At 46.9% G+C, this 24,189-nt stretch overlaps 1 protein-coding gene across 3 annotated transcripts in view; it reads right to left on the bottom strand.

Annotated features, from left to right (window-relative positions):
• Positions 1–4,237: 4,237 nt before the first annotated feature.
• Positions 4,238–24,189, bottom strand: part of URGCP (upregulator of cell proliferation) — a 33,535-nt gene continuing 13,583 nt past the window's right edge. The window contains exons 2-6 of one of the 3 annotated variants that reach the window (XM_039462038.2): positions 15,682–15,703; positions 15,307–15,377; positions 10,222–10,272; positions 9,974–10,012; positions 4,238–7,598 (exon numbers count right to left, since the gene is read on the bottom strand). In XM_039462038.2, coding sequence (XP_039317972.1) covers positions 5,005–7,598; positions 9,974–10,012; positions 10,222–10,255 — 2,667 coding nt within the window. In that variant the 5' untranslated portion in view covers positions 10,256–10,272; positions 15,307–15,377; positions 15,682–15,703 and the 3' untranslated portion in view covers positions 4,238–5,004. Of the gene's footprint in view, positions 7,599–9,973; positions 10,013–10,221; positions 10,273–15,306; positions 15,378–15,681; positions 15,709–24,189 lie in introns of all 3 variants that reach the window. The other 2 variants (XM_039462036.2, XM_039462037.2) reach the window with 2 other exon arrangements.

Below are 24,189 nucleotides of genomic sequence, written 5' to 3'. Positions count from 1 at the left end.
AGTATGAACTGCTATACTGTTTTAAATCATCAGCAGAAAAATCTGACTGGGGATGTTTTATTTTTCTGTAATTTCCATTTGTGGTCGTTTTGATGCACTTTCCTTCTCCTATCAATTCCATAAAGGAGGCAGTATTTCCAGGCTTCACAGAGCAGAAGAGGGAGGCTCACAGACTCGCCTGAGGTTATGGAACTAGTAAATGGTAGCAGGCCTTTTGCTCCAAAGCATGTGCTCCTTCAGTTTCACTTCCTGGGGGCGAGGGTTCAGACCCAAGTTAGGATCAGGAAATGGCCTGGGTTTCCATAGCTTGCTGTAGACAGCTCCCAGCTGGCCATCGTGGACTGCCTAGATATCAAGGACTGCCTGGGCAAAGGCCAGGAGCCTATGACCCCGCATGAAGGACCCATCTGCACCCTTCCTGGGGCCTAATGCAGGGACATGGATGTAAGACTGCTTTTTCTCTGACGTGAGCCTTTGACGCAAACCAGGAACCAGAAGTTGCGCCTATGCTCTCAAAGCAGAGATTTGTAACCCCAATTGCATGACGGAGCCTCTGGGCCCCACACCACCTCTGTGGTGAGAGGGCAGGCACTCACACTTTTAAAATGCCCCTAGATGATTTTGATTTGCAATTGGGGCTGAGAACCAGTGTCCTGACCTGTTTATTTGGGAGACTCCCAAAATGTGTATTTGCAGAGGCCCTTGAGGGGAGAAGGCTGTTGGATGCTCCTGGAAGATTATGGCAGCTCTCCAAGGGGCAGGCTCTCCACGCCTGCCACTCTTGGTTACAAGGGCAGAGGAAGGGAGGAGGAATCTGCTGGGAGGTCTGGACTTCTTTGAGATGATCTTTCCCGTTGGGTGCGGTGTAGCCACTGCAGGCTCACCCAGAGTGCTCAGGGGACACAGCACTGGCTGGGCTGTGGAGACACGCTGTGTAAACGGGAGCCCTCAGCCCCACTGTACTTCCAGAGCCTGAAGAGTTTCAGAATCCAGCCTGGGGGCAGTGAGGTGCCATCTCCCTTCCTGTTGGCAGAAGGGTGAGCCAAGATCATTCCACTCATGGTGGTTCTCTTTACAACTGACTTATCCTAACTCAGAACTGCTGACACTTTACACTTTGTAAACCTGTTGACATTATTCCTCCTGATTCTTTTTTTCCTAATAACAACTCGTTCACAATAAAGAATCCCAGAGGCTCTCAGCTCTATTCTGAGAACTAGGTCAAACAACTGAAACCCTATGAGTAAAGTAGGGAGGCGTGTCAACCCAGATGCCAAGACGGCTCAGCCATTTTCCCTGAGAGGTCCCGCTCCATCCCCCTACCTCCTTTCTCCTTCTGTTGAGGCACAAGGGCTGGGTTTGGTGGGTGAGGTCTCAAGCTGTAATTACTAACGTCAGCTTTGGGGTCCCAAGGATCCACTCTCCTGTTATCAGAGCTGTGGGCAATTCAAAATGCCCAGTGCCACACTGGGACCCTGGGCTAAAAGTCAGAACTGAGGGATGGGCCTCATGAGCTCCAGCCCCTGAGACTGCCACTCCCTGGCTCCCAGAAACCGTGAGATCTAGATATAATGGGCTCAGATGAGGAGACAAGGAAAATGTGCTAAGGACCAAGGAGGGCACACAGAGAGTCCCCTGAACCCCATGTGGGCAAGAATGGAGATGCAACTGGCACCAAAGGTTGTTCTGAGAGATGGGTCTGCTAGAGTCAGCCAGGGCCAGAGACAGGCAAAAGGGGCCCCCAGGCAGACAGCAGCATGGATGAAGCCATGGCTTCCAAAGTGAGCGTGTGGTGGGGTGAGAGTGTGGTCGACGAAATGACATGAGACCAAGACCAAGGTCATCTTGATCTTGTGCAGCCCTGATTCATCGGTGTTCTTAAAGCTGCACTCTGGTGAAATTTTGTTGGAGTCTTACAAGAATTCAGGATGGGTTTATGGCCAAATCATTTTATTAGTGACTTAGAAAGAGGATTTTCTCTTTTACTGGGCTAATACACACCTAAGGAGTTGGAGCAGCTACCGGATCAGGTTTATATTACATATATATAGACTATACAACACCAGCCCCACTAGGTACTATGTTTCAGTAAATTAAGATAACATCGGTGAGAAGGTGCTGTTTTACATACCATTAAGAAGGAAAAATGTTAATTCCAAATTCTCAAAGAAGGAAAAGAAAAAAAAGGAAAAATGGCTGCAAATTCTCTTAAGGTTCCATTGATTGATTTAAAGTTGAACCCTGATCTGACATGTTAAAATGTTTGAGGCTGATGCAGAAGGCAGTTTCCTCTGCACAAGCCTCATGGGTGTGCAGAATGGTGTAGACATGAAGATGGGTGCCTCACTTGTCCTATGCACAGACTAGCTCTTCCACCACAGGGCAGGCACCGTGTAAGCACCTTCCATTCCTACACAGGTGCTAGGAGGGGGAACTAAGGCTTGGAGAAGCCAAGTAACTTTGCTCAAGGGTCATATAATTAGTAGGAAGCAAGGCCAAGGTTCAGAACCAGGCTGGACATCCAATGTGCTGAAGCAAGCTACACCCCATCTCACAGAAGAGGCGAAGACACTCTTGGTCCTTGTTCCAAGCACTCTTCAGGCCCATTTCCTCCAAGATGCTACTAGCTTGGTTTCACAGTTTTATCAGACGGGACCCCTTGTGAGCACATGGCCACGCTCTGGTGAGCAGCCTGCTGCCCTGTCCACCTTTCTGGGTGGCTCTCTCTGCTAAGCTTGGCTCCAAGAACAAGAGTGTCCAGTAGCCCCATGGCAAGTTCTGGGGCTTCCCAGACCTGAAGGTGAGCATTTTGAGCTCCAGGTGTGCCAGGCAGGTCCTGGGTGTTGGGTTCATTGAAATCCTAAGAGCAGCACTGACTGGGGGGCTGAAGGCAAGGCCCATCCACAGTTCACAGACTTGAAACATCAATCCTTCAAAAAGGATGGGAGGAGGCCAGGCATGGTGGCTCACACTTGTAATCCCAGCGCTTTGGGAGGCTGAGGCAGGTGGATAACTTAAGGCCAGGAGGTCAAGACCGGCCTGGCCAACATGATGAAACCCCATCTCTACTAAAAATACAAACATTCTTTGTATTTTTGTGATGGATGCCTGTAGTCGCAGCTAATTGGGAGGCTGAGCATCACTGGAACCCAGGAAGTGGAGGTTGCAGTGAGACCTCGCCACTGTACTGCAGCGCAGCCCAGGCAACAGATCAGAAAAAAAAAAAAAAAAAAAAAAAAAAAAAAAAAAAGGAAAGGTTTTCCTAAACTTATTAGCAAGAGACCAGGTTTGCAGAGAACCGGGCTCCTGGAACACAGAGGCAAGTCTGGATGTCCTGGGAGCAGCAGGTGGAGCATCTGTAAAATCCCGAAACCCACAGCAGGCAGGCTGCCAGGCACCTCCAGAAGAGGGACCAGGAAGCCTTTTGTTCAAGAAAGGATTCCAGTCCAGAGGACTGGTGAGCTCCCGAGAGCTGAAGGCCCCCCTTGCTGAGTCTGGTGAAAGGAGGACAAGAAACAGGAGCTTTTGGGAAAGGGGCTGGTTTCTCTCAAGTCAAGACACACAAAGAGAAAGAGGCTCCAAGCCCTACCCAAGGCCCAGAGGATCAAGCAGAACTTCCTAGAGCTGGTCAAAGGGCTGGGGTGGGGTTCTGAGGCCCAGTGAGGTGATGGTGGCCCCTGGGAAGGGCCAGGACAGGCAAGGATTCCAGCGGGAGAACTGACAGGGCAGAAGTCCCAAGTCCTTAGCCAAGCCTCTGGCTCGAATGGGGGCAGATGGGCTGTGGATGAGGTTACGGAGGACGTCAGAGGAGGCACTGGCACTGGCACGGCTGCCCAGGGGTGAGCCCAGAAGCTGTGGGAGTCTGGAGAGGATGAGAGGAAGAGGTGCAGGGCTGGTGACAGCACCACCCCTCATCTGCTCCAGCTCTGCCCATCCAGGAGTGAGCCTGGGGCAGGGGCTTACCTGTTCTAGGCTTCCTTTTCCTCACCTGTGAAATGGGGTGACAATGGAAAGACCTCAGTTGCTGTGAAGGTATTTAGTTTCGATCCCCAGTAACAGCTGAAGAATGGCTCCTGGCTTAAAGAGAGGGAACAGGATGGCTTTTTTTAGTGGGGCATATCTGGGCTACCATTCCAGATACTGCCTTAAATACCTCTTCCTCAGACAGATGCTGCTCTCTTCTTTGAAAAACAGGAGAATTAAGGCACAGACGGGCAGAATCTGCCCATTACTATCATTTGTGCATTCATTCATTCAACAGACATTTATTAAGCGTCTACAATGTGCCAGGCCCTGGGGACACAGAGCTGGAGAATGTACAGTCCCTGCCCTCAAGGAGCTCACAGTCTGGGGAACACACATGTAAACACATGAGTTACAACGCACTGCGTGAAGTGTGTGGCAGAGGTATAACAAAGTGCTGTGGGGCACAACAGAGCGACCAATGAACTCTTCCTGGGCAGGGGTCAGGGAAGGCTTCACAGATCAGTCAATAAATACGGTGCCGTGGGAGTGCCTTGCACACCACCGGCACTTACATCTCGAATGCTGGTCCACTGGAGGCCCTTGGGTTGGGCTGGAGCAAGGCCTACCTCTGCTTTCTCAGGACAACTTCCCCACCTCTGTCCTGGGACCACCTGCCTGCCTGGACCTGTAGTGACTCAGGACGCTGCTCCCACTCCAGGGGCCAGTGACAGAGAGCAGCTGTACAGAGGGCCCACCCCACGGGATCCTTGACAGGAGCTGAGACAGAACAAACTTCTGCTTGTCTCCCTACCCTGGGGGCTGTTATATTCCTGGTAACATCTCTGAGCTGGTCTGTGAAGTCACTTCCTCTCTTAACACTGTTGAGGAGACTCCAAACCCTCTGTCTTTTGCTTGTCTTCTCATGTCGATTGGGCGCCGGCCATTCTCAGGCACCAGGGCACAGCCCCACATGGGTGCCCCATCAGACAGGGCTGCCCACAGCAGCCTCCTACACCTGACCCGGGTTTCTCTGCACACTCACAGCCGTCTCACCAGCTCAATGAGCTGCTGGATGTTTTTGTTTTGGTTGGACAGGCCATTCCTGATGTTTTCCAGTAGGCATCTCTTCAATTCAAATATGGCTTCACTGTAGGCCAAGCTCACTGCGGCCATGGGAGGTGCTCCGTGCCACAGGCCAGGGATGTGCCAGATGTGCTGCTTCTCAGGATCGCAGAAGGCCAGGCCTGCCAGCGCCCGGAAGCCGTCACCCTGTTTCTCCATCTGGGCTGCAGCTCTGCTCAGGTCACCAGGTGGATCTAGGAGCTGTCTCTTGTCTCTCGGCCTGGGGCCAGGAACAGATACATCATGAAGGTTCTGGTATACAAACTGGTAGTTGGGCATGTGCCCCGTTTTTTCCAGCCTCAGAAATGCATGCAGAATAGCTGCTGGAATGTCCTTGGTTTCAGCTAAGCTGATCACGGTGACATTGCTCAGCCCCATGAGCAGGGTGGCCAAGGAAGCCTCCAGCTCAAACCTGTCCCCAGCTGAGGTCAAGGCCCCACCTATCAACCCCCCGGAGTCTATCACCAGGATGTGGTCACAGCCCAGGTCCTGGCTGAAGCCCTCGGCCACTGTGATGAGCTGCATGAAGGCTCCTCGAGGACCACAGCTCCTCCCTGTGGCAAACCGCAGCCCAAACATGGTGTTGAGGAGCGTGGACTTGCCTGTGCACGGCACCCCGAGGGCTGACAGGACCACCAGCCTTGAGCGTCTCTCCAGTCGGGTGTGCAGCTCCTTCAGGAGCCCCGTGACCCAGCGGACAGGCATGCTCAGGGTGCTCCCGTCGATCAGCTCCAGAGGCAGCCCTGTCAGCAGCAGCTCCGAGGCCAAGCCGGGGAAGTGGGCAAAACGCCTCTGGCCTGCCGGCAGCCTTCCTGCCTCCACGAGGCAGCTCTCGGCCTCGTAAAACTGGCCCATCTCCCGCAGGAAGTGTTCCACCCCCAGGGGCTCAGGCCAGAGCGGCTCCCCCAAGTCTGTGGGGCCCCCGTGCTTTGGTCTCAGGGTGAGAAGCGTCTCCGGAGGCTGTCTCAGTCTCGGCTGGGCCACCCTCGCCAAGCCCCACTCCATCCACCTCAGGAAGTACTGCTTCTCACTCGGGGAGGGGCTGCTGATCCCCGAGATGAACTCCTGCACCCCCGAGGAGGGATCGTGGCCGTTCTGCTGCATTCGAAGTTCTAGCAGCCGCCGCCTCAGCTCAGCCCTGTGCTTCTCGGGGGGGTCCACGGCCCACTGGAGCTGGCAGAACTCCTTCTCCACTTGGGCTGCCTTTCTCCAGGGGTCCCCCTGCAGCCTCAGCTCATCCCTCCGGTAGGCATCTGAGTCCTTGATTTTCCGGGTAATCCTCTCCATCCGGTCTTTCGCCTTCTGGCACTCCTCACAGTCCTCGTCGACCCTGAGGCCCAGCTTGCGGGCCACGTGTGCCATGTCCTCCACAGACAGCCGCCTGCAGGGCGCCCGCAACACGTTCCCGACGATGGCCCGGATCCTCTTCACGAAGCTGTCGCTGTCGGTGCTGCTGACCTTCACCAGGACGTGCGAGTGGTCTATTTTCAGCACAGGAATCAACTTATTCAGAAACCTCAGGTTTGTGTTGCGTTTCCCACGGTAGGGACTCAGGATGAAGTAGTACTTTGTGGTGGACTCCTTCATGGAGTACAGCAATTTGTATTCCTTCTTACTGATGTTGTCGGTCAATATAAACACGGCGGAGGAGATTTCTGTCAAGAGCTTAAACTGCAGCCAGTGAGACCCGATGTCGCCTCTCAGGTTCAGAAAGGCCACAGGTTCCGGGAAAACGTCCACGTCCTCCTTTCCACAGGGAAAAAACCAGGAAATTTCTACCAGCCCATCCGAAATCTCCCGGGCATTGGTGCCCAAGTGGAGGTCCCGATGCCAGAAGCAGTCCCACTGCCTGTGGCCTGCGCTGAGGACGGCGTTGAGAAGCTGAGACTTGGAGTTGCTACTGACATCCATGCGCACAAAGGCGAAGGCGGGCACCCTGGACGAGACCACGCTGTCTTCCCGGAAGCTCCCCACGCCCCGTGGGGGCTGGGACCACCATGTCCTCACCATGCCCCGCATGGCCCATAGCAGAAATGTATGGTAGTGGTTCTCCGAGTCAGGCAACACGAGCGGGAGTGCAAACTGGCAGAGGGCCATTTTCAACACTATTTCTTGTTGCAGAAAACTGTCTGAGGAGAGCAGCAGGGCACAGAGAAGGTCTAAGGGGTTCACTGGCGTGTCTGGGGTGGGCAGCTCAGAAAAGGAATAAATGTCGGCAGCAAGGTCATCAGCTGGGTCCCAGTAGATGATCTCCTCTTCCATCTGGCTCTCCTTCTCCACAGGCCTGGCATCTGGGAGCACATCCAGCACCATGGTGGTATTCCTGGCATCAGCATTGAGGGCCTGCAGCTTCCTGAGGAAATTCCAGGGTAAGTCTTTGGGAACCTGAGGGGCCCAGTTCTTCATGCTGTCAAAACTGATCTGCAGAGAGTCCTGGAGACTGAGTTTCTGGACCTGGTACGTCTCTAGGCCCAAAAGTGACAGCATTTCTTGAAACCTGCTTCTCTCCACTGTGGAAAGAAATGAAGACGTTAAGTGCTCACCCTGTGTTTCAGAGCTAGGGGCCAGGGAAGAGCTGGTAAGGGAGAACCCAGCAGGATGGGGAGGACAGTGATGACCCCTTTTAGAGAGCAGGATGCAGGCACAGGAGGCTCAGAGTGCACTCAAGGCTGAACTGAGATCAAGGCAGGGCTGGAACCCTAACATCAAAGTACAATAGGTACCAACCTAACCACAGGTATGTGTGACATTAAAAAAAAAAAGAACAGAAATAGAGAAGCTACATTTAACAACTGGATGAGTTTTTGCAAAAGCCAGATTTCTGGTCTTTCTAGAAACCTGTAAGATCTAACACTGAACTCAAAATTAATTGGCTACAGTGAGCAGCATGTGACTCCCAGCAACTCCTAGCAGCTGAATGCAGGTCTCATCTCCCTATTGTGTTGCTTCTGTGGGCTACTCAGAGTCACCAGGAAGTTCTCACAGGAGGCATAATCACTGAGTTGCTCCTCTGGCTTTCTAGTTAATGTTTTGTTTTTGTTTTTATTTCCCTCTACAAATAAGTTAGAGAATACTTTAAAGGAACTAGAAAGAAATCACTAAGCATAGAAAGCAATCATAGCTACACAACCATTTTGTAAACCTGAGATCAATAATGCAGGTTTTCTTTCTTTTTTTTTTTTTCTCTTTTTTTACACAGGGTCTCACTCTGTTACCCAGGCTGTAGTGCAGTGGCATGATTTTGGTTCGTTGTAGCCTCAACCTCCTGGGCTCAAGAGATCCTCCCACCTCTGCCTCCCAAGTAGCTGGGCTACAGGTGTGTGCCATCACACCCAGCTAATCCTTGTATTTTTTTTGTAGAGAAGGGTTTTCACCATGTTGCCTAGGCTGGTCTCAAACCCCAACTCAAGCAATCCACCTGCCTAGGCCTCCCAAAGTGCTGGGATTATAGGTGTGAGCCATGGTGCCTGGCTATAATGTAGCTTTTAATTTTAAATGTATTAAAATATTCAGTGCAGACTATTAGCAAGGGAGCACTTATTTGTGCAGATACTCAAGTATCACCCTATACAATGGAAAATCGTAGAAGCTAGAAGCTTGGAACAGTATTGCTACCTCTGAAGGTTCCATCCACCATTGCAGGTCTTGGCCCAGCACCTTGCTAATGTTCATGCTGCATATAATTAGTACACTTAAAATTTGTTGTTGTTTGAGACAGTGTCTCACTCTGTCACCCAGGCTGGAATGCAGTGGTATGATCACAGCTCACTCTAGCCTTGACCTCCCAGGCTCAAGTGATCCACCCATCTCAGCCTCTGAGGAGCTAGGACTACAGGTCCACACTATGCTTGGCTAGGCTTTTATGTTTTGTAGAGACAGGAGTTTTGCCATGTTGCCTAGGCTGGCCTTGAACTCTCTGGCTCAAGTGATCTGCCTGCCTCTGCCTCCCAAAGTGCTGGGATTATAGGAGTGAACTACCGCATTCCCGGTCACTTTAAATATTAATGCATGAAACAAATACAAATTCTACTCCCCTGCAGGCTTTTTTCCAGTTCCTTTCTCAAGAGAGGAAGCAACGTGTCTAATGCTGCTTTACATGCTTAGATAAACCATCGAAGGAAACACCGGGTGACCCAGCCCTCTGCCTGTTTCCCAAGAGTCAAGTGATGGATTCAAGACCACTTCCCATACGACCAGCAGGAGTCATAGTGCTGGACACTGGGCTCAGAGAGTTCCACGGGCAGTGCGGCCACAGGACTGCCCTACAGAACACAGAGGACCTATGAACTTGTTACAAAAACAAAAGAACTGCATGGGAAGAGTCACACTGCAGCCAAACACGTGCTACTCAAGTTTCCCAGCTTTGCCTAAATGAAACCAGGAACATTGTTTTTCTTGTCCAGACATGGAACGTTTTATTTTTTAAGTAGCATGGTAGTAAAAGGCAATGGGGAAAAGACAAAACACCCCTGCCCAGTGTGTGGCCCTTGGCAGGCTGTTTGGAAGCTCTAGGCCCAGGATCTTGATCTGCAAATGAGGGCGGTGGCCCAGATCAATAGTTTCCAAACCAGGCCATACATTAGAATCACTCCAGGAACTTAAAAAATGAAACATCTCTGCGTTTCATCTCCAAACATGCTAACTTATTACAGGTAGTAAGTGAGATGTTGGGTGGTGGGGGGCCTGGTTACTCTACGTGGATAGCAAGCTTCCTAGGGCTTTTTTTTTTTTTTCTGTAATATCATTAATGATACAGAAGTAGGGCATCCTAAACCTGAGTGCTCTGCCTCCCCAGGTGACTTGATACAGTCAGGTGGGGGAACTGCCAGTCTAGATGATAACCCCCTTTCACAAAACAGAAAGGAAAGGCAGAGAAAATGCTTACCTGTTGGAAAATCATTGTCCTGAGCCTCATTTGCACCATCTATGGAAAAAGCAATGGAAAATGAGGTGTCAATCAAATAACGCACCCTTGGCTGACACAAATTATTGAAACTAAACCTAGAACCCTCCTTTCTCACCAAGATGGCAACTTCTCCCAAGTGTTCTAAATATAAAATCCTGGTTATCTGTCACTTTACCCACTCCCTCTCTCCCCAATCCAATCTGTTTGCCAAATCATGTAGTTTCTACCTCCGTAACGGAACTCGCAATCATCTCCTTCCATTTCTCTCCATTCCAAATCTAGAAGAAAAAAGAAACCACATACATTTAGTTTCATCAGCAAGTTAGCACCTTTCTGTCAAAAATTCCAGTTGCTTATGCCTGTGACCCCAGCTCTTTGGGAGGCTGAAGCAGGAGTGCTTGAGTCCAGGAGAGTTTGAGATCAGTCTGGGCAACAAAGCAAGACCCTGTGTCTACGAAGACTTTTTTTAAAAAAAATTAGGCCAGGCGTGGTGGCTCATGCCTGTAATCCCAGCACTGTGAGAGGCTGAGGTCAGGATTTTGAGACCAGCCAGCCTGGGCCAACATGGTGAAACCCTGTCTCTACTAAAAAATACAAAAATTAGCTGGGCGTGGTGGCGCATGCCTGTAATTCCAGCCACTTGGAAAGCTGAGACACAAGAATCGCTTGAACCCAGGAGGCAGAGGTTGCAGTGAACTGAGATCGTGCCACTGGACTCAAGCCTAGGTGACAGAATGAGGCTGTCTCAAAAACAAAGAAACAAACAAAAATTAATTGGGCATGGTGCCAGGAGCCTGTGGTCTCAGCTGAGGCTGAGGCAGGAGGATTACTTGAGCCTGGGAGGTCAAGGGTGCAGTGAGCTGTGATTCCAGCCTGTGCATTAGAGCAAGACCCTGTTTCAAAAAGAAAAAAAACACCAAAAAACCCCCCAAAAATGTCAAGTGACAATATGGTGGCTGTTTTAGTGCTATTATTGGTTTTAGTTTTTCCTATGTAAATGTAGTTTTGCCAGCAAAAAATACATCACAAGGTAGTAGTAACAGCTACACACAAGATACAGATTTGCTCTAGGATATATCTTCATAGAATTTTCTAAACTTCGGCAAAATACAACAAGAATAAACCACAAAATGTATATAGATTAACCTTTGCTTTTAGAAACTATTTAAAATGTGAGTTGACAGAAATTCCTTGACTAGTTAAAAATTCACCACCTCTTATCAATGTTATTTGTATTTCAGCATAAGGAATTTTTGTAATCACTTAAAATTAAAATGTACTTCAGAGCACAAATACACAGGCGTGAGGTACAGGGAAAGACAGTGGGGGGGAGTTGTGACTTAGAAGTAAACTTATTTGTCCAAAGTCTCCAAACATCACGAAGTGTCCATCAACATTAATATCATAATTACAGAATGTGTTTAATGTAGTGCTAGTCAGATATTTACCTATGAATGAAGACCTAAAGCTCTCTAGATCTGCTTGCAAGCACAGAAGATAAAGGAGAGAACGAGAGGCTTGGGAAGGCAGGAGCAAGACTTCTCAGCGCATGTTTTGACGATTTTGACTTTGATCCAAGTGTAAGTAACACCTGGGTTCCACAATGTTTATTTTTAAAACTTTATAAATGAAGATTCGGATGTTTTCAGATTTAACATTTTCTCATGATTTCCACGTAATCAGGTGGATAAACCGAACATTTTGAACTGTCTTCTCTGATGATGTCTCTGGGAGATGGACATGTGAAAAGCAGGAAAGAGAAAAAGGGAAAAAGAGAAGGGGGTCCAGGAAGCATGAGATCAGAAGGCACAAGATCCACACACATCAACCACAATGTCAAGTAGTCCAAAGATTACTTTATTCAAGTGAGGAAAAGACACCAGAACAAATTTTCCAAGGAATCCAAAATGCCACATGAGGAGAGAAAATGGTTAGAGACGAGAACGGCAAAGTCTAAAGATGCCAGACATAGGGTTGGGGTGGTTCTGAGAGCAGTTTTAAGCTGGAGTCAGGAGTAACCTCCAGACCCAGAGAAGAAAGGGCCTTGCTTGTTTGGGGGTGGGAAATAGCCCTGAGGTGGATTTAACAGGTGGATGAGGTCAAGGAGGCACAAGGTAGTCAAAGACTGAGGGTACCAAACTAAGGAAACCACTGACTAGGGTTGGGAGAGAGCCTGATGTTCTGTAGCCATCAGCAGATTGTGGGACATGTGGAAGACGAGGCAGCAGGGCTCCCAGAAAAGACACAAAGCAGCAAACATGGGGGGCCAGAGAGGGCTCAGGTCCAAGAGCCAACGTCTCTACTATACTTCACGTTGGGCAGGAACTGACCTAAGGATGAGATAAGCTCTGACTCAGTGGGAGTACCGGGCTCATATGGAAAATGAGGACAGAGTATAGGCCAGGCCCTACCACCATGGTGAGCCCAGGAAGAACTGTTACGAGCCCATTGTTGGAGAGCTCCAAGTAAGGCAATTAAAACCATTTTCAGGCCAGGTGGGGTGGCTCAGGGTCTGTAATCACAGCACTTTGGGAGGGCAAGGTGGGAGGATTGCTTGCGTTCGGGAGTTCGAGACCAGCCTGGGCACAAAAGCAAGACCCTATCTCTACAAAAAAATTTTTTAAAAATTAGTTGGGCGCAGTGGCTCACACCTGTAGTCTTAGCTACCTGGCAGGAGAATCCCTTGAGGCCAGGAGGTCAAGGCTGCAGTGAGCTATGATGGCCACCACTGCACTCCGGCCTGGGTGATGGAGTGAGACAAAAACAGAATGAGCTATCAAGTAGAATCCTCAGAATTAAATAAGATAAATACATTCTATAGTGTGATTATATAAAGTATAAACCAGGCAAAACGAATCTATCCTTTCAGAAGTTAGCAATAATGACAGACGAGGTAAAGTGACTAGAAGGAGGGGCACGGGTTTTCTTCAGCTATCTGATATGGTTTCTGGCTTGCATCGGTAAGTTCATGTTTGTGAAAAATTCTCAAGCTATTAATTTGAGTACTTTTCTGAATGTATAGTGTACTATTTTTTTTTTTTTTTTCTTAAGACACTCTGTTGCCCAGGCTGGAGTACAGTGGTGCAATCTCGGCTCACTGCAACCTCCACCTCCCAGGCTCAAACAATTCTCCCGCCTCAGCCTCCCAAGTAGCTAAGACTACAAGCGCCTACCACAAACCCAACTAAGTGTTGTGTTTTTAGTGACAGAATTTCACCACGTTGGTCAGGCTGGCTGTCCTCAAGTGATCTGCCTGCCTCGGCCTCCGAAAGTGCTGGGATTACATGCATGAGCCACTGCACCTGGCCTGTATAGTATACTTTAATACAACTTGTTTTTAATCCTATAAACTTAAAACCTTGCTTTCAGTCTTTAAAATGAAGCACATGCCCAAGAGAAACTCATGTAACTCGTGAAGAACTGTAAAAAAATAACCACTGGAGGTTTATTCAGTAGAGAGATACACAGAGATCAAAGCTTGGGGAAGAACCAGAGTGTCTCTGTGCCTCAGTTTCCTCAAATGAAACAGGGATTGAAAAGTACCTTAGAGGTTATTGTTAAAATTAACTGAGACAACCTGGCTCACAATAAGCATCCAATGAGGCCATTCCCTCTCCTCACCCCATCCCCATGCTTTCTTTCCCATCCGTCTAGAGCAACGCTCTCTAAGGGAACCTCCCAAGATGAAGTTCTCCATCTGCAATGCTGAAGCTATAGCTGCTCGCCAGGCAGGCTGCTCAGCAAATATAGCTAGAGTACTTAGGAACTGAAGTTTTAATTCTGTTGAATTTTAAACGATGTGCCTAGTGGCTACTGTGTTGAATGGCATAATTCTAGATGGAGAGAAACTGAAGGGCTCTGGGCAATTACTGCTTGATTCCAATTCTGCTATAAGCCTTAACCAATTGGCCAATCATCCCAATGGTGTCTACCTCCAGAATTTAAGTTCCATGAAGGGCTTTGAGCCTTTTCATTTACTATTATTTACAATATCCCAGTGCTTACAACAATGCCAGTACACGGTAAGTGCTCAAAAAATGTTTGAATAAATAGTTATTTTTTTCTATAGAGACAGTGTCTCACTATGCTGTGTAGGCTAGTCTCAAACTCCTGGGTTCAAGCGATCCTCTTGCCTTGGCCCCTAAAGTGCTGGGATTACAGGTGTGAGCCACTGTATCCAGCCTAAAATAAAACTTGATTAACCAAAACTTATTTGCATATTTTTGTGAATTTTTGTTTTTGTGTAACACTATTACTATCCAATAGAATACATTCTTTGTTTTTTTGGCAGTTAAAACAGGTTTTTTTTGTTACTGTTGTTGTTGTTTTAGCACATTCATTTTAAGAAGAACCTAATTTATAAAAGATATATGTAAAATGAGTTACTGGCTGGGCATGGAGGCTCACGCCTATAATCCCAGCACTTTGGGAGGCCAAGGCAGGTGGGGTGGATAACCTGAGGTCAGGAGTTCAATATCAGCCTGGCAACATGGTGAAGCCCCATCTCTACCAAAAATGGAAAAATTAGTCATGTGTGGTGGCGCATGCCTATAATCCCAGCTACTTGGGAGGCTTAGGATGGAGAATCACTTGAAACCTGGAGGTGAAACTTGTGGTGAGCCGAGATAGAGCCACTGCACTCTAGCCTGAGCAATGAGGGTGAAACTCGGTCTCAAAACATAAAACATAAAATATAAGACAAAATAAAATGAGATAGTAAGAGAACTAAAGATATCTGGAGTGTGGCCACCATACCTTAAAGGTGAATTTACAAAGGGTGGTATGACAGCCCCACCCCCAAATCCTCAGAGAAAGAAAAACCAGCCTACATGGATCATAACCAGGAAGACTACAAGCCCCAGTGTGCTCTGGGACAATCCCAATTTATACCTGTTCCCAACATTACATCCCTTTCACTCTTAGAAGTGCCCTGTTTAGAAGATAAACTATACAGTCACCTTAACTATGACCTACAATGGCAGTTATGCTAAAACTGGGATAATGTGTTTCTGTCAAATTGTGTAATAATCATCTGTTTAACTGAATCCTGGGAACACTTACTCCATTTTCCAGAATAAAGTGTTCCCCACAAAACAAACAAAAACCCTATTTTGAATGTAAGAGGAATGCTTAAAAGATCCTGAGATGGAATCTTCTTGTAAAAGGAAAAATAAAAGGCAAAGCTTTAAGCTTATTCATTTTTGAGGTGCACAATCCCAAATCCAGGGAGGGGCTGGAACCCCAAGTTCCAAGGGGACAGAAGAAATACTTCAGCTCCAGAGTGGGACCACATCCAATTCATCCAACTTTACCTGCAATGGCCACAGCTGTCCGTCTCTCTGATGCTTTTATTTCTGGGGCTACTTCTCCCAAATCTGAATGCCTGAAACAATTTCAGAAGAAAATTATAATTAAAATAATGAAATACCACTTTCACCTATCAAACTGGCCGCATGTAAAATCTCTTGGAGAGCTTTTAAAAACTATAAACCCTGGGTCACACCCCAGATCCATGAAATCAGAATCTCTGGGAGCTGGTCCTGGGTATCACTGCTTTTAAAAGTACCCTCAATGATTCTGATGTGCAGCCACAGTTAGGAAACATTGGTCTAGAAAACCAGCACTCTCCAAAACTGCTGGCCAGAGCACAAATACAGCCATTCAGAAAGACAGAAAAATATACATACCCTTTGCCCAGTACTTCCACTTCTATCCTAAGGAAATAATTAAGATTTAGTTACAAAGATGTTGATGCCACCTTTATATATAATAGCGAAAAACTGATGCCTTTTAAAATCAAGGTGCAATAACTGAATTATGGTCTTATTCTGCAGTCGTTACAAAATATGCTATGGATTTCTCTTGTGGACAAAAAGATGTTGTATGAGATGTTATGGAAAGATGCTAATATGTTAATTAGTTGGTGAAAAGTCAGGCTATAGAAATGTATACACGGTATGATTACAATTTTATAAAACTGTATATATTTTTCTATAGGTATATATTCAGAAATCTAGGATGTTCACCTAAAGTTAACACTGTGGTCTGGAAGGGGTGATCCTGAATTATTTTAAGTAGCTATGATAACTGTAGTCTAACCAAGAATAAACTATTTTAGGCCCTGCGTGGTGGCTCACGCCTGCAATCCCAACACTTTGGAAGTCCAAGGTGGGTGGATAACCTGAGGTCAGGAGCTCAAGACTAGCCTGGCCAACATGGTAAAACTCTGTCTCTACTAAAAATACAAAAATGAGCCAGGTGTGGTGGCAGGTGGCTATAATCCCAGATACTCGGGAGGCTAAGGCAGGGGAATCACTTGAACCCAGAAGGCAGAGTTGCAGTGAGCTGAGATTGCACCACTGCACTCCAGCCTGGGTGACAAGAATGAAACTCCATCTCCAAAAAAAAAACTTTAGATGTATCATAGGAATGAGCAAATGAGTAAATGTATTGATTGTGCCAGGAGCCAGGGTGCTAACTAACTAAACTTTGAAGAAAGGATGTACAAACACAGAATGGAGAGTTACAGCAGAACTTGCAGAGTGCAATGGAACTGGAGCCACTCATGTGAACTGTGATTTCCATATGCATGCTATGTGCATGTGTGTGTACATGTGTAGATGTAGGTGTGCAGATGTCTAGACTCTAGACTATCTCTGTGTGAGTGTACTCATGCATCTATTTCCTAACTGTCCAAGAAAAGGGCCAAAAAGCAAAGACACTGTTGTGGCAATGGACATGCCCTGCACCCTTTAATACCTTCCACACTAAAAGAAACAAGGACTCCTTGGAGATCCTGAATGATGGCTGGGGCAAGGAAAGAACAGGAGGAGCCTGAGCGTCTTATTTCGGAAAGTAAAGAAATGCTCGAAAACGTGATGTGCCCAGGAGCCAGCCTGAAGAAGTCTCACTGGCCAAACCTAGGACAATGTGAGCACAAACATAAATACAGTAACTGACTCAAAACCATTGTAAACCAGCTGTTAGTGAGTTCACATGGATAATAAATATGTGGGAAGAACGAGAAGGCTCTCTTGCTCACATGAGAACGTGATGCTGTAGTCAGAACAGTATCATTTGAGAGCAGGGTGCAGTGCTCGAACCTGTAATCCCAGCATTTTGGGAGGCTAAAGCAGGAGGATCACTTGAGCCCAGGAGTTCAAGACTAGCCTGGGCAAAATGGCAAAACCCTGTTTCAACAAAAAATAAAAAATTAGCTGGGTGTGGTGGCACACACACCTGTAGTCCCAGCTACTTGGGAGGCTGAGGTGGGAGGATAGATTGTGCCCAGGAGGTTGAGGCTGCAGCGAGCTGAGATTACACCACTGCATTCCAGCCTCGGTGACAGAGCAAGGCCCCGACTCAAAAAACATCATTTTGCGACCATCACAGTCAAGGCTGGTTTAAGCAAGAACAAACATCAATGAATGTTCACTGTAAAGAAAATATTGATGAAGAACAACATATTTGTGTAGTCTTAAAATGTCTCCTTACAGACTGCTTATTAGGTACCAGGGAGAAAAAAACAATCCAATAATTGAACAATGAACAGCTTAAGTAACATTCCCAGGCGCCAGGCTGGAGTGCAGTGGCTCAGTCTCGGCTCACTGCAACCTCTGCCTCCTGGTTTCAAGCAATTCTTCTGCCTCAGCCTCCCGAGTAGCTGGGACTACAGGTACACGCCACCATGCCCAGCTAATTTTTGTATTTTTTAGTAGAGACGGGGTTTCACCATGTGGCCCAGAATGGTCTTGATCTCTTGACCTTGTGATCTGCCCACCTTGGCCTCCCAAAGTGCTGGGATTACAGGCATGAGCCACCTCGCCCAGTCGCTTCTATTGTTTAATCATGTCAATGAACTACTTAAAGCACTTCATGGCCAGGCAGTAGCTCATACTTGTAATTCCAACACTTTGGGAGGCTAAAGCAGGTGGGTCCCTTGAGCCCAGGAGTTCAAGACCAGCCTGGGCAACATATTGAAACCCCATCTTTACAAAAAATATCAAAAAAAAAAAAAAAAAAAAAAAAAAGCCAGGTGCAGTGGCTCACACCTGTAATCCCAGCACTATGGGAGGCTGAGACAGGAGGATCACTTGAGGCCAGGAGTTTGAGACCAGACTGGCCAACATAGGGAAACCCAGTCTCTACTAAACATATAAAAATCAGCTGAACATGGGCCATGCACGGTGACTCACACCTGTAATCCCAGCACTTTGGGAGGCTGATGTGGGTGGATCACAAGGTCAAGAGATCAAGACCATCCTGGCCAACATGGTGAATCCCTGTCTCTACTAAAAGTACAAAAATTAGCTGGGCATGGTGGTACGTGCCTGTAGTCCCAGCTACTCAGGAAGCTGAGGCAGAAGAATCGTTTGAAACCAGGAGGAGGTGGCACCAGCCACTGCACTCCAGAATGGCAACAGAGCAAGACTCCTTCTCGAAAAAAAAAAAAAAAAAAAAAAAATTAGCTGAATGCAGTGGCTGGTGCCTATAGTCCCAGCTACTCAGGAGGCTGAGGCAGGAGAATTGCTTGAACCTAGGAGGCGGAGACTGCAGTGAGCCAAGATTGCGCCACTGCACTCCAGCCTGAGCGACAGTGCGAGACTCCATCTCAAAAAGAAAATAATTAGCCACGAGTGGTAGCATACACCTGTAGTCCCAGCTGCTTAGGAGTCAAAAATGGGAGGATCACCTGAGACTGGGAAGTCGAGGCTGCAGTGACCCATGATCACACCACTGCACTCCAGCCTGAGATGCACAAATCATGGGTTGTGGGTCCAATGCCACTCTCAAAACCCCTACATTGCAAATGGAGTCAGAGTCAAGCCTTGTAGGAGAGGACACTATCATTATCTTACATCTGTGTGATGTTTTTAAATTTACAACTGTATTCTGCACTCATCTTTTAACACTTGGACGGAATTGTATTCTCACAAAATTCATATATTGGACCCTAACTCCAACGTGACTGAATTTGGACATGGGGTCTCTAGGTAATGAAGGTTAAATGAGGTTGAAAGGGTGGGTCCGTAGTGTGGTGGGGATGGTGTTACTCCTTCCCTGCAGGCCCACAGAGGCTCCTTCCCTGCAGGCCCACAGAGGAAAGGCCATGTGAGAGCCCAGCAGCTGTCTACACCTGGGGAAGCAGGCCCTCACCAGACAGAGAATCTGCCAGTTTCTTGGTCTGGGACCTCCAGCCTCCAAAACTATGAGAAAACAAACTTCTGTTCTTCAAGCCCCCAGTTGGTGGCATTTTGTTATAAGACCCCAGCAGACTGAATGATACCCAAAACTATTCTGCAAGGTGAAAGCATGGCTCAGAGGGGTTGGGTCAAGGGATTTGCCTAACATCACCAAACCGGCACTCACAGAGCCAAAACCCAAATATGAATCTTCTAGCTCGTTATTTTTAAGGCTCAGACAGATTTTAGGTGACTTATAATTTATAGCCAGTAATTTCATTTCATTTTATTATAACTTTTTTTTGAGATGGAGTCTCACTCCATCACTCAGGCTGGAGTGCAGTGGTGTGGTCTTGGCTCACTGCAACCTCCACCTCCCAGGGTCAAGCGATTCTCCTGCCTCAACCTTTGGAGTAGCTGGGACTATAGGCATGCACCACCATGCCCAGCTGATTTTTGTATTTTCATTAGAGATGGGGTTTCACCATGTTAGCCAGGCTGGTCTCAAATTCCTGGCCTGAAGTGATTCACCTGTCTCGGCCTCCCGAAGTGCAGGGATTACAGGCCAGAGCCACTGTGCCCTACAGCCAGTAATTTTAAAAATTACAACACCAGCCAATCTGTCAACTCTGGCTCCAGCCCCCTTCTACAACTTGCTGAGTTTCCTGTCTGTACAACAGGCAGAGCCGGACCAAGATGGCAGAGAATAGCACTTCCAATGGCCCTACACAGGGCAAGGGAGCTCTCCACAACAGTTTTTGAAAATCACTACTTTCATTATATATTTTTTCTGATTCCAAAAATAAGATACAGAAGAGTAAATACAAAATAAATATAATGAAAAATACAAGAGTACGATAACAATGCTTTCCTGTCACGTTTGAAAATTATACCCTATGTTAATCTGTCCTCTCTTCCTCTTAATCTACTCCCATCGCTCTAGCCCATTCTGCTAACAGAAGAGCAGTGCACTCGCGGGCCCCAATTGATTCCCTGATGATCAATGGCAGTTTAGTTTCATCTTCTCCTGGGCCCCACCCTGGCCCTTAATTACCATATTTACTATACACACCCTACTTCCCTATTTACTTATAATCATGACCCTTTCGCCGTATCCTTCACAATGCTGAAAAACATTCTACTCTTGTTACTGGAAGCAATTTTTAAGATTCTCTTGGTATTCGGAATACAGTCAGAACACAGGAAATGGCCACCTCGCGCCCAGTGTGTGGTATCAGCCACTGGCTAGAGGCCACCTGCAGCAGCTGCTCACCTTCCCTCCTCCAGGCACTTCCCCATACACACATCTCTCCAGGGCAGGGGTGACCTGATCCACCCTCAGGGTCCAGGGTGTCCACAGCTCCTTCTCACTAAGTTAGCAAATGGACTGGCTGGTTTGTTGTCTGACAGAGAGAATACGCCCCTGACCAACACCAAGGCTGACATGTCATAAATGGTACGTGGCCGAAGTCTACTTACAGCAGGTCTGCTGATGGCCCCATTGCTCATTCTAGAGGCATCTGTCTTGCTGACTGTCTAGCCACAGAAGACAGTGCAGAGTTAACTTTCCTTGTCTTCTCATTTTTCCTTTCTCATTTCCTTCTTTTTTTCCCTCCTAATTGCCCAGCAGAATTATCTTAGGAGCTTTTCTGCTAAAACCTAGAGATTCTGATTTAGCCGACCTGGGTGTTCAGCACATAAGAAATTATCGGCTAGGGAAAGTCACACCTTTGTTTTTTTGTTGACCTACCTCAGAATCTGGCACTCCCTGGACAGTCCATCCATGCCCAGAATAGATAGGGCAAACCACCTGGGCAGAACCCAAGTTTTGTTCTAGATGAATCATTAATTTCTAGCAGCAAACCTGGTTCCTCTGCTGGGTGGTGCCCATAAAACAAGATGGCATAGGAAAACGATTCTGAACAAGGTTAGCACTAGACAAATACCAGTAAAATTACTCACCGTATTATAATCAAGAATATATTATTAAATGTGGAGTCTTAATTAGGGAAAAGGAGTCAGGCTGGTGGGACCAAGGAAAAGCAAAGAGAAAGCAGTTGAGCTGTAAATTTGCCTTTCTGCATGGTCCAGGACATATAATCCTCTTGCGTAAATAAGTCACAATCTTCCTGCGCCCAGCTGTCAGACCTTCGCCTCATAGAAAAATGCAAATTAGCTCACTGCAACCTTGACATTATCAGTACTGCATATAGCTCTCTCCAGAACACAGCACAAGTATCATCCTTATAAAATCCACAGCAAGCCTTTGTCACCTCACAGTCAGCTCCTCCCTTGCTGACTTGCCCACTGCTTTCTTGCAACATATTAGCATACTTGTGATTCTCCTGGTTCAGCCATCCAAGCAGCTGGGATTACAGCATGCACTACCACACCTGGCCACTTTTTGTATTCTTTTTCCCTGAGACAGAGTCTTGCTCTGTCTCCCAGGCTGGAGTGCAGTGGTGTAATCTCGGCTCACTGCAACCTCCACCTCCTGGGTTCAAGTGATTCTCCTGCCTCAGCCTCCTGAGTAGCTGGGATTACAGGTGTGTGCCACCAGGCCCAGCTAATTTTTGTATTTTTAGTAAAGACAGGGTTTCACCATGTTGGCCAGGCTGGTCTTGAATTCCTGACCTCGTGATCAGGCCTGCCTCGGCCTCCCAAGGGCTGGGATTACAGGTATAAGCCACCATATCCAGGCTACTTTGTGTAATTTTTTTTTTCACTCATATTTGGCTCTTTTTCTATTTTTTTATAGAGATGAGGTTTTGTTATATAGCCCAGGCTGGTCTCAAACTCCTGGGCTGATGCAATCTTTCTGCCTCAGTTTCCCAAAAGTGCTGAGAATACAGGTGTGAGCCACTGCGCCCAGTCATTTTTTTTTTTTTAACTCACTGGTTTGTGGTACCTTTGACAGAGACCACAGGAAACTAATACAGTCTATATGTGGCTTGACAGCTACACCAACTTCCACCTCTGTCTTCACATGGCTTTCTCCCCTCTGTGTATCTGTCTCTCTGGGTCTCTTCTCCACTTTTCGTAAGAATATCAGTCTTATTATATGTGAACCCACCCTAATCCACTGCAAACTCATTTTAACTAATCACATATGATTTTTTAGAACCATACCCTATTTCCAAAAAGATCCCAACCATGGGCACTGGGAGTTAGGATGTCAACATTCCTTCTGGGGGGACACAATTCAACACATGGTTAACATCTAAGCCAAAAATAGAGTGACTACATGTTTAGGAAAAATTAAAACTCTCTGAAGAAAAAAAGGAGAAATAAAGTCTTTCCCAGACAAGTAAAAACTGAGGGAATGCATCACCACTAGACTCGGCCTACAAAAAGTGTTTAAGGGAATGCGAAAAAGCAAACAAATGATATCTGCCACCATGAAAAAACATGAAAATAAAACCAGGCATTCAAGCCTGGCCAAGTAAACGAGATCCCCATCCCTACAAAAAAGTAAAATAAAGCGAGGTATGATGGCTCACACCTATAATCCCAGCACTTTGGGAGGCCAAAGAGGAGGATCCCTTCAGTCCAGGAGCTTGAGCGTGGCCTGGGCAACACAGCAAGATGTCGTCTCTCCAAAAATAATTTTTTTTTAAAAAGCCAGATGTGGCCGGACACAGTGGGTCAAGCCTGTAATCCCAGCACTTTGGGAGGCTGAGGCAGGCAGATCATGAGGGCAGAAGTTCCAGACCAGCCTGACCAACATGGTGAAACCCCATCTCTAAATTAAAAAAAAAAAAAAAAAAAAAAGCCAGGTGTGGTGGCAGGCAGGTACCTGTAGTCCCAGCTACTCAGAAGTCTGAGGTGAGAGGATCACCTGAGCCCTGGAAGGTCAAGTCTGCAGTGAGCCATGATTGCACTGCTGCACTTGAGCCTAGGGGATACAGCATGATTCCGTCTCAAAAGAAAATATATATTTATTTTTTCTAAAGTAAAATAAAATTTTAAAAAGTTAGCTGGGCATGGTGACATGCACCTGTAATCCCAGCTTTTCAGGAGGCTGAGGTGGGAGGACTGGTTGAGCCTGGGACATCCAGGCTGCAGTAAGCTGTGACTGCACCATTGTGCTCCAACTACATGGATTAAAATGAGAACCAACTCTATGTTGTCTACAAGAAACTCACTACACCTATAAAGACACACACAGACTGAAAGTAAAAGGACAAAAAAGGCACATGCTGTGGCTCAGGCCTATAATCCCAGCACTTTGGAAGGCCAAGGCAGGCAGATCACTTGAGGTGAGGAGTTCAAGACCAGTCTGGCCAATGTGATGAAACGTCATCTCTACTGAAAATACAAAACCTAGCCGGGTGTGGTGGCACATGCCTGTAATCTCAGCTACTCGGGAGGCTGAGGCAGGAGAATCCGTTGAATCTGGGAGGCAGAGGTTGCAGTAAGCTGAGATCACACCACTGCACTCCAGCCTGGGCAACACAGGGAGACTCTATCTCATACAAAAAGAAAAGAAAGTAAAGGGACCAAAAAAAAAATGCAAATGGAAACCAAAAGTATGCAGGAGTAGCTATACTTATATTAGACGAAATAGACTTTACATGAAAAAACGTAAAGACAAAGAAGGTCATTATATGATGTTAAAGGGATCAATTCAGCAAAGAGGATATAACAATGGTAAATATGTATGTATCCAATACTCTAGCACCCAGATATATAAAGCAAATATTAGAGCTAAAGAGAGATGCCAGTGCAGTAATAGTTGAAGAATTCAATACATATTTTCAGCACTGCAAATCATCTAGACAGAAAATCAACAAAGCAACATCAGACTTAACTGCATTATAGACCAAACAGATCCCGACATTTACAGAACATTTCATCCAAAAGCTGGAAAACATACACTCTTCTCATCAGCACACAGAATGTAGTGGTTACAAAACAAATCAACAAATTGTTTAAATTTTAATTTAATTAATTTTTTGAGGCACTCTCACTCTGTTGCCCAGGCTGAAGTGCAGTAGTACAATCTGAGCTCAC

Source organism: Saimiri boliviensis, chromosome 10, assembly GCF_048565385.1.
Source record: "Saimiri boliviensis isolate mSaiBol1 chromosome 10, mSaiBol1.pri, whole genome shotgun sequence".
NCBI classification, from domain to species: domain Eukaryota; kingdom Metazoa; phylum Chordata; class Mammalia; order Primates; family Cebidae; genus Saimiri; species Saimiri boliviensis.
This window is presented reverse-complemented; position numbering and strand designations above follow the sequence as displayed.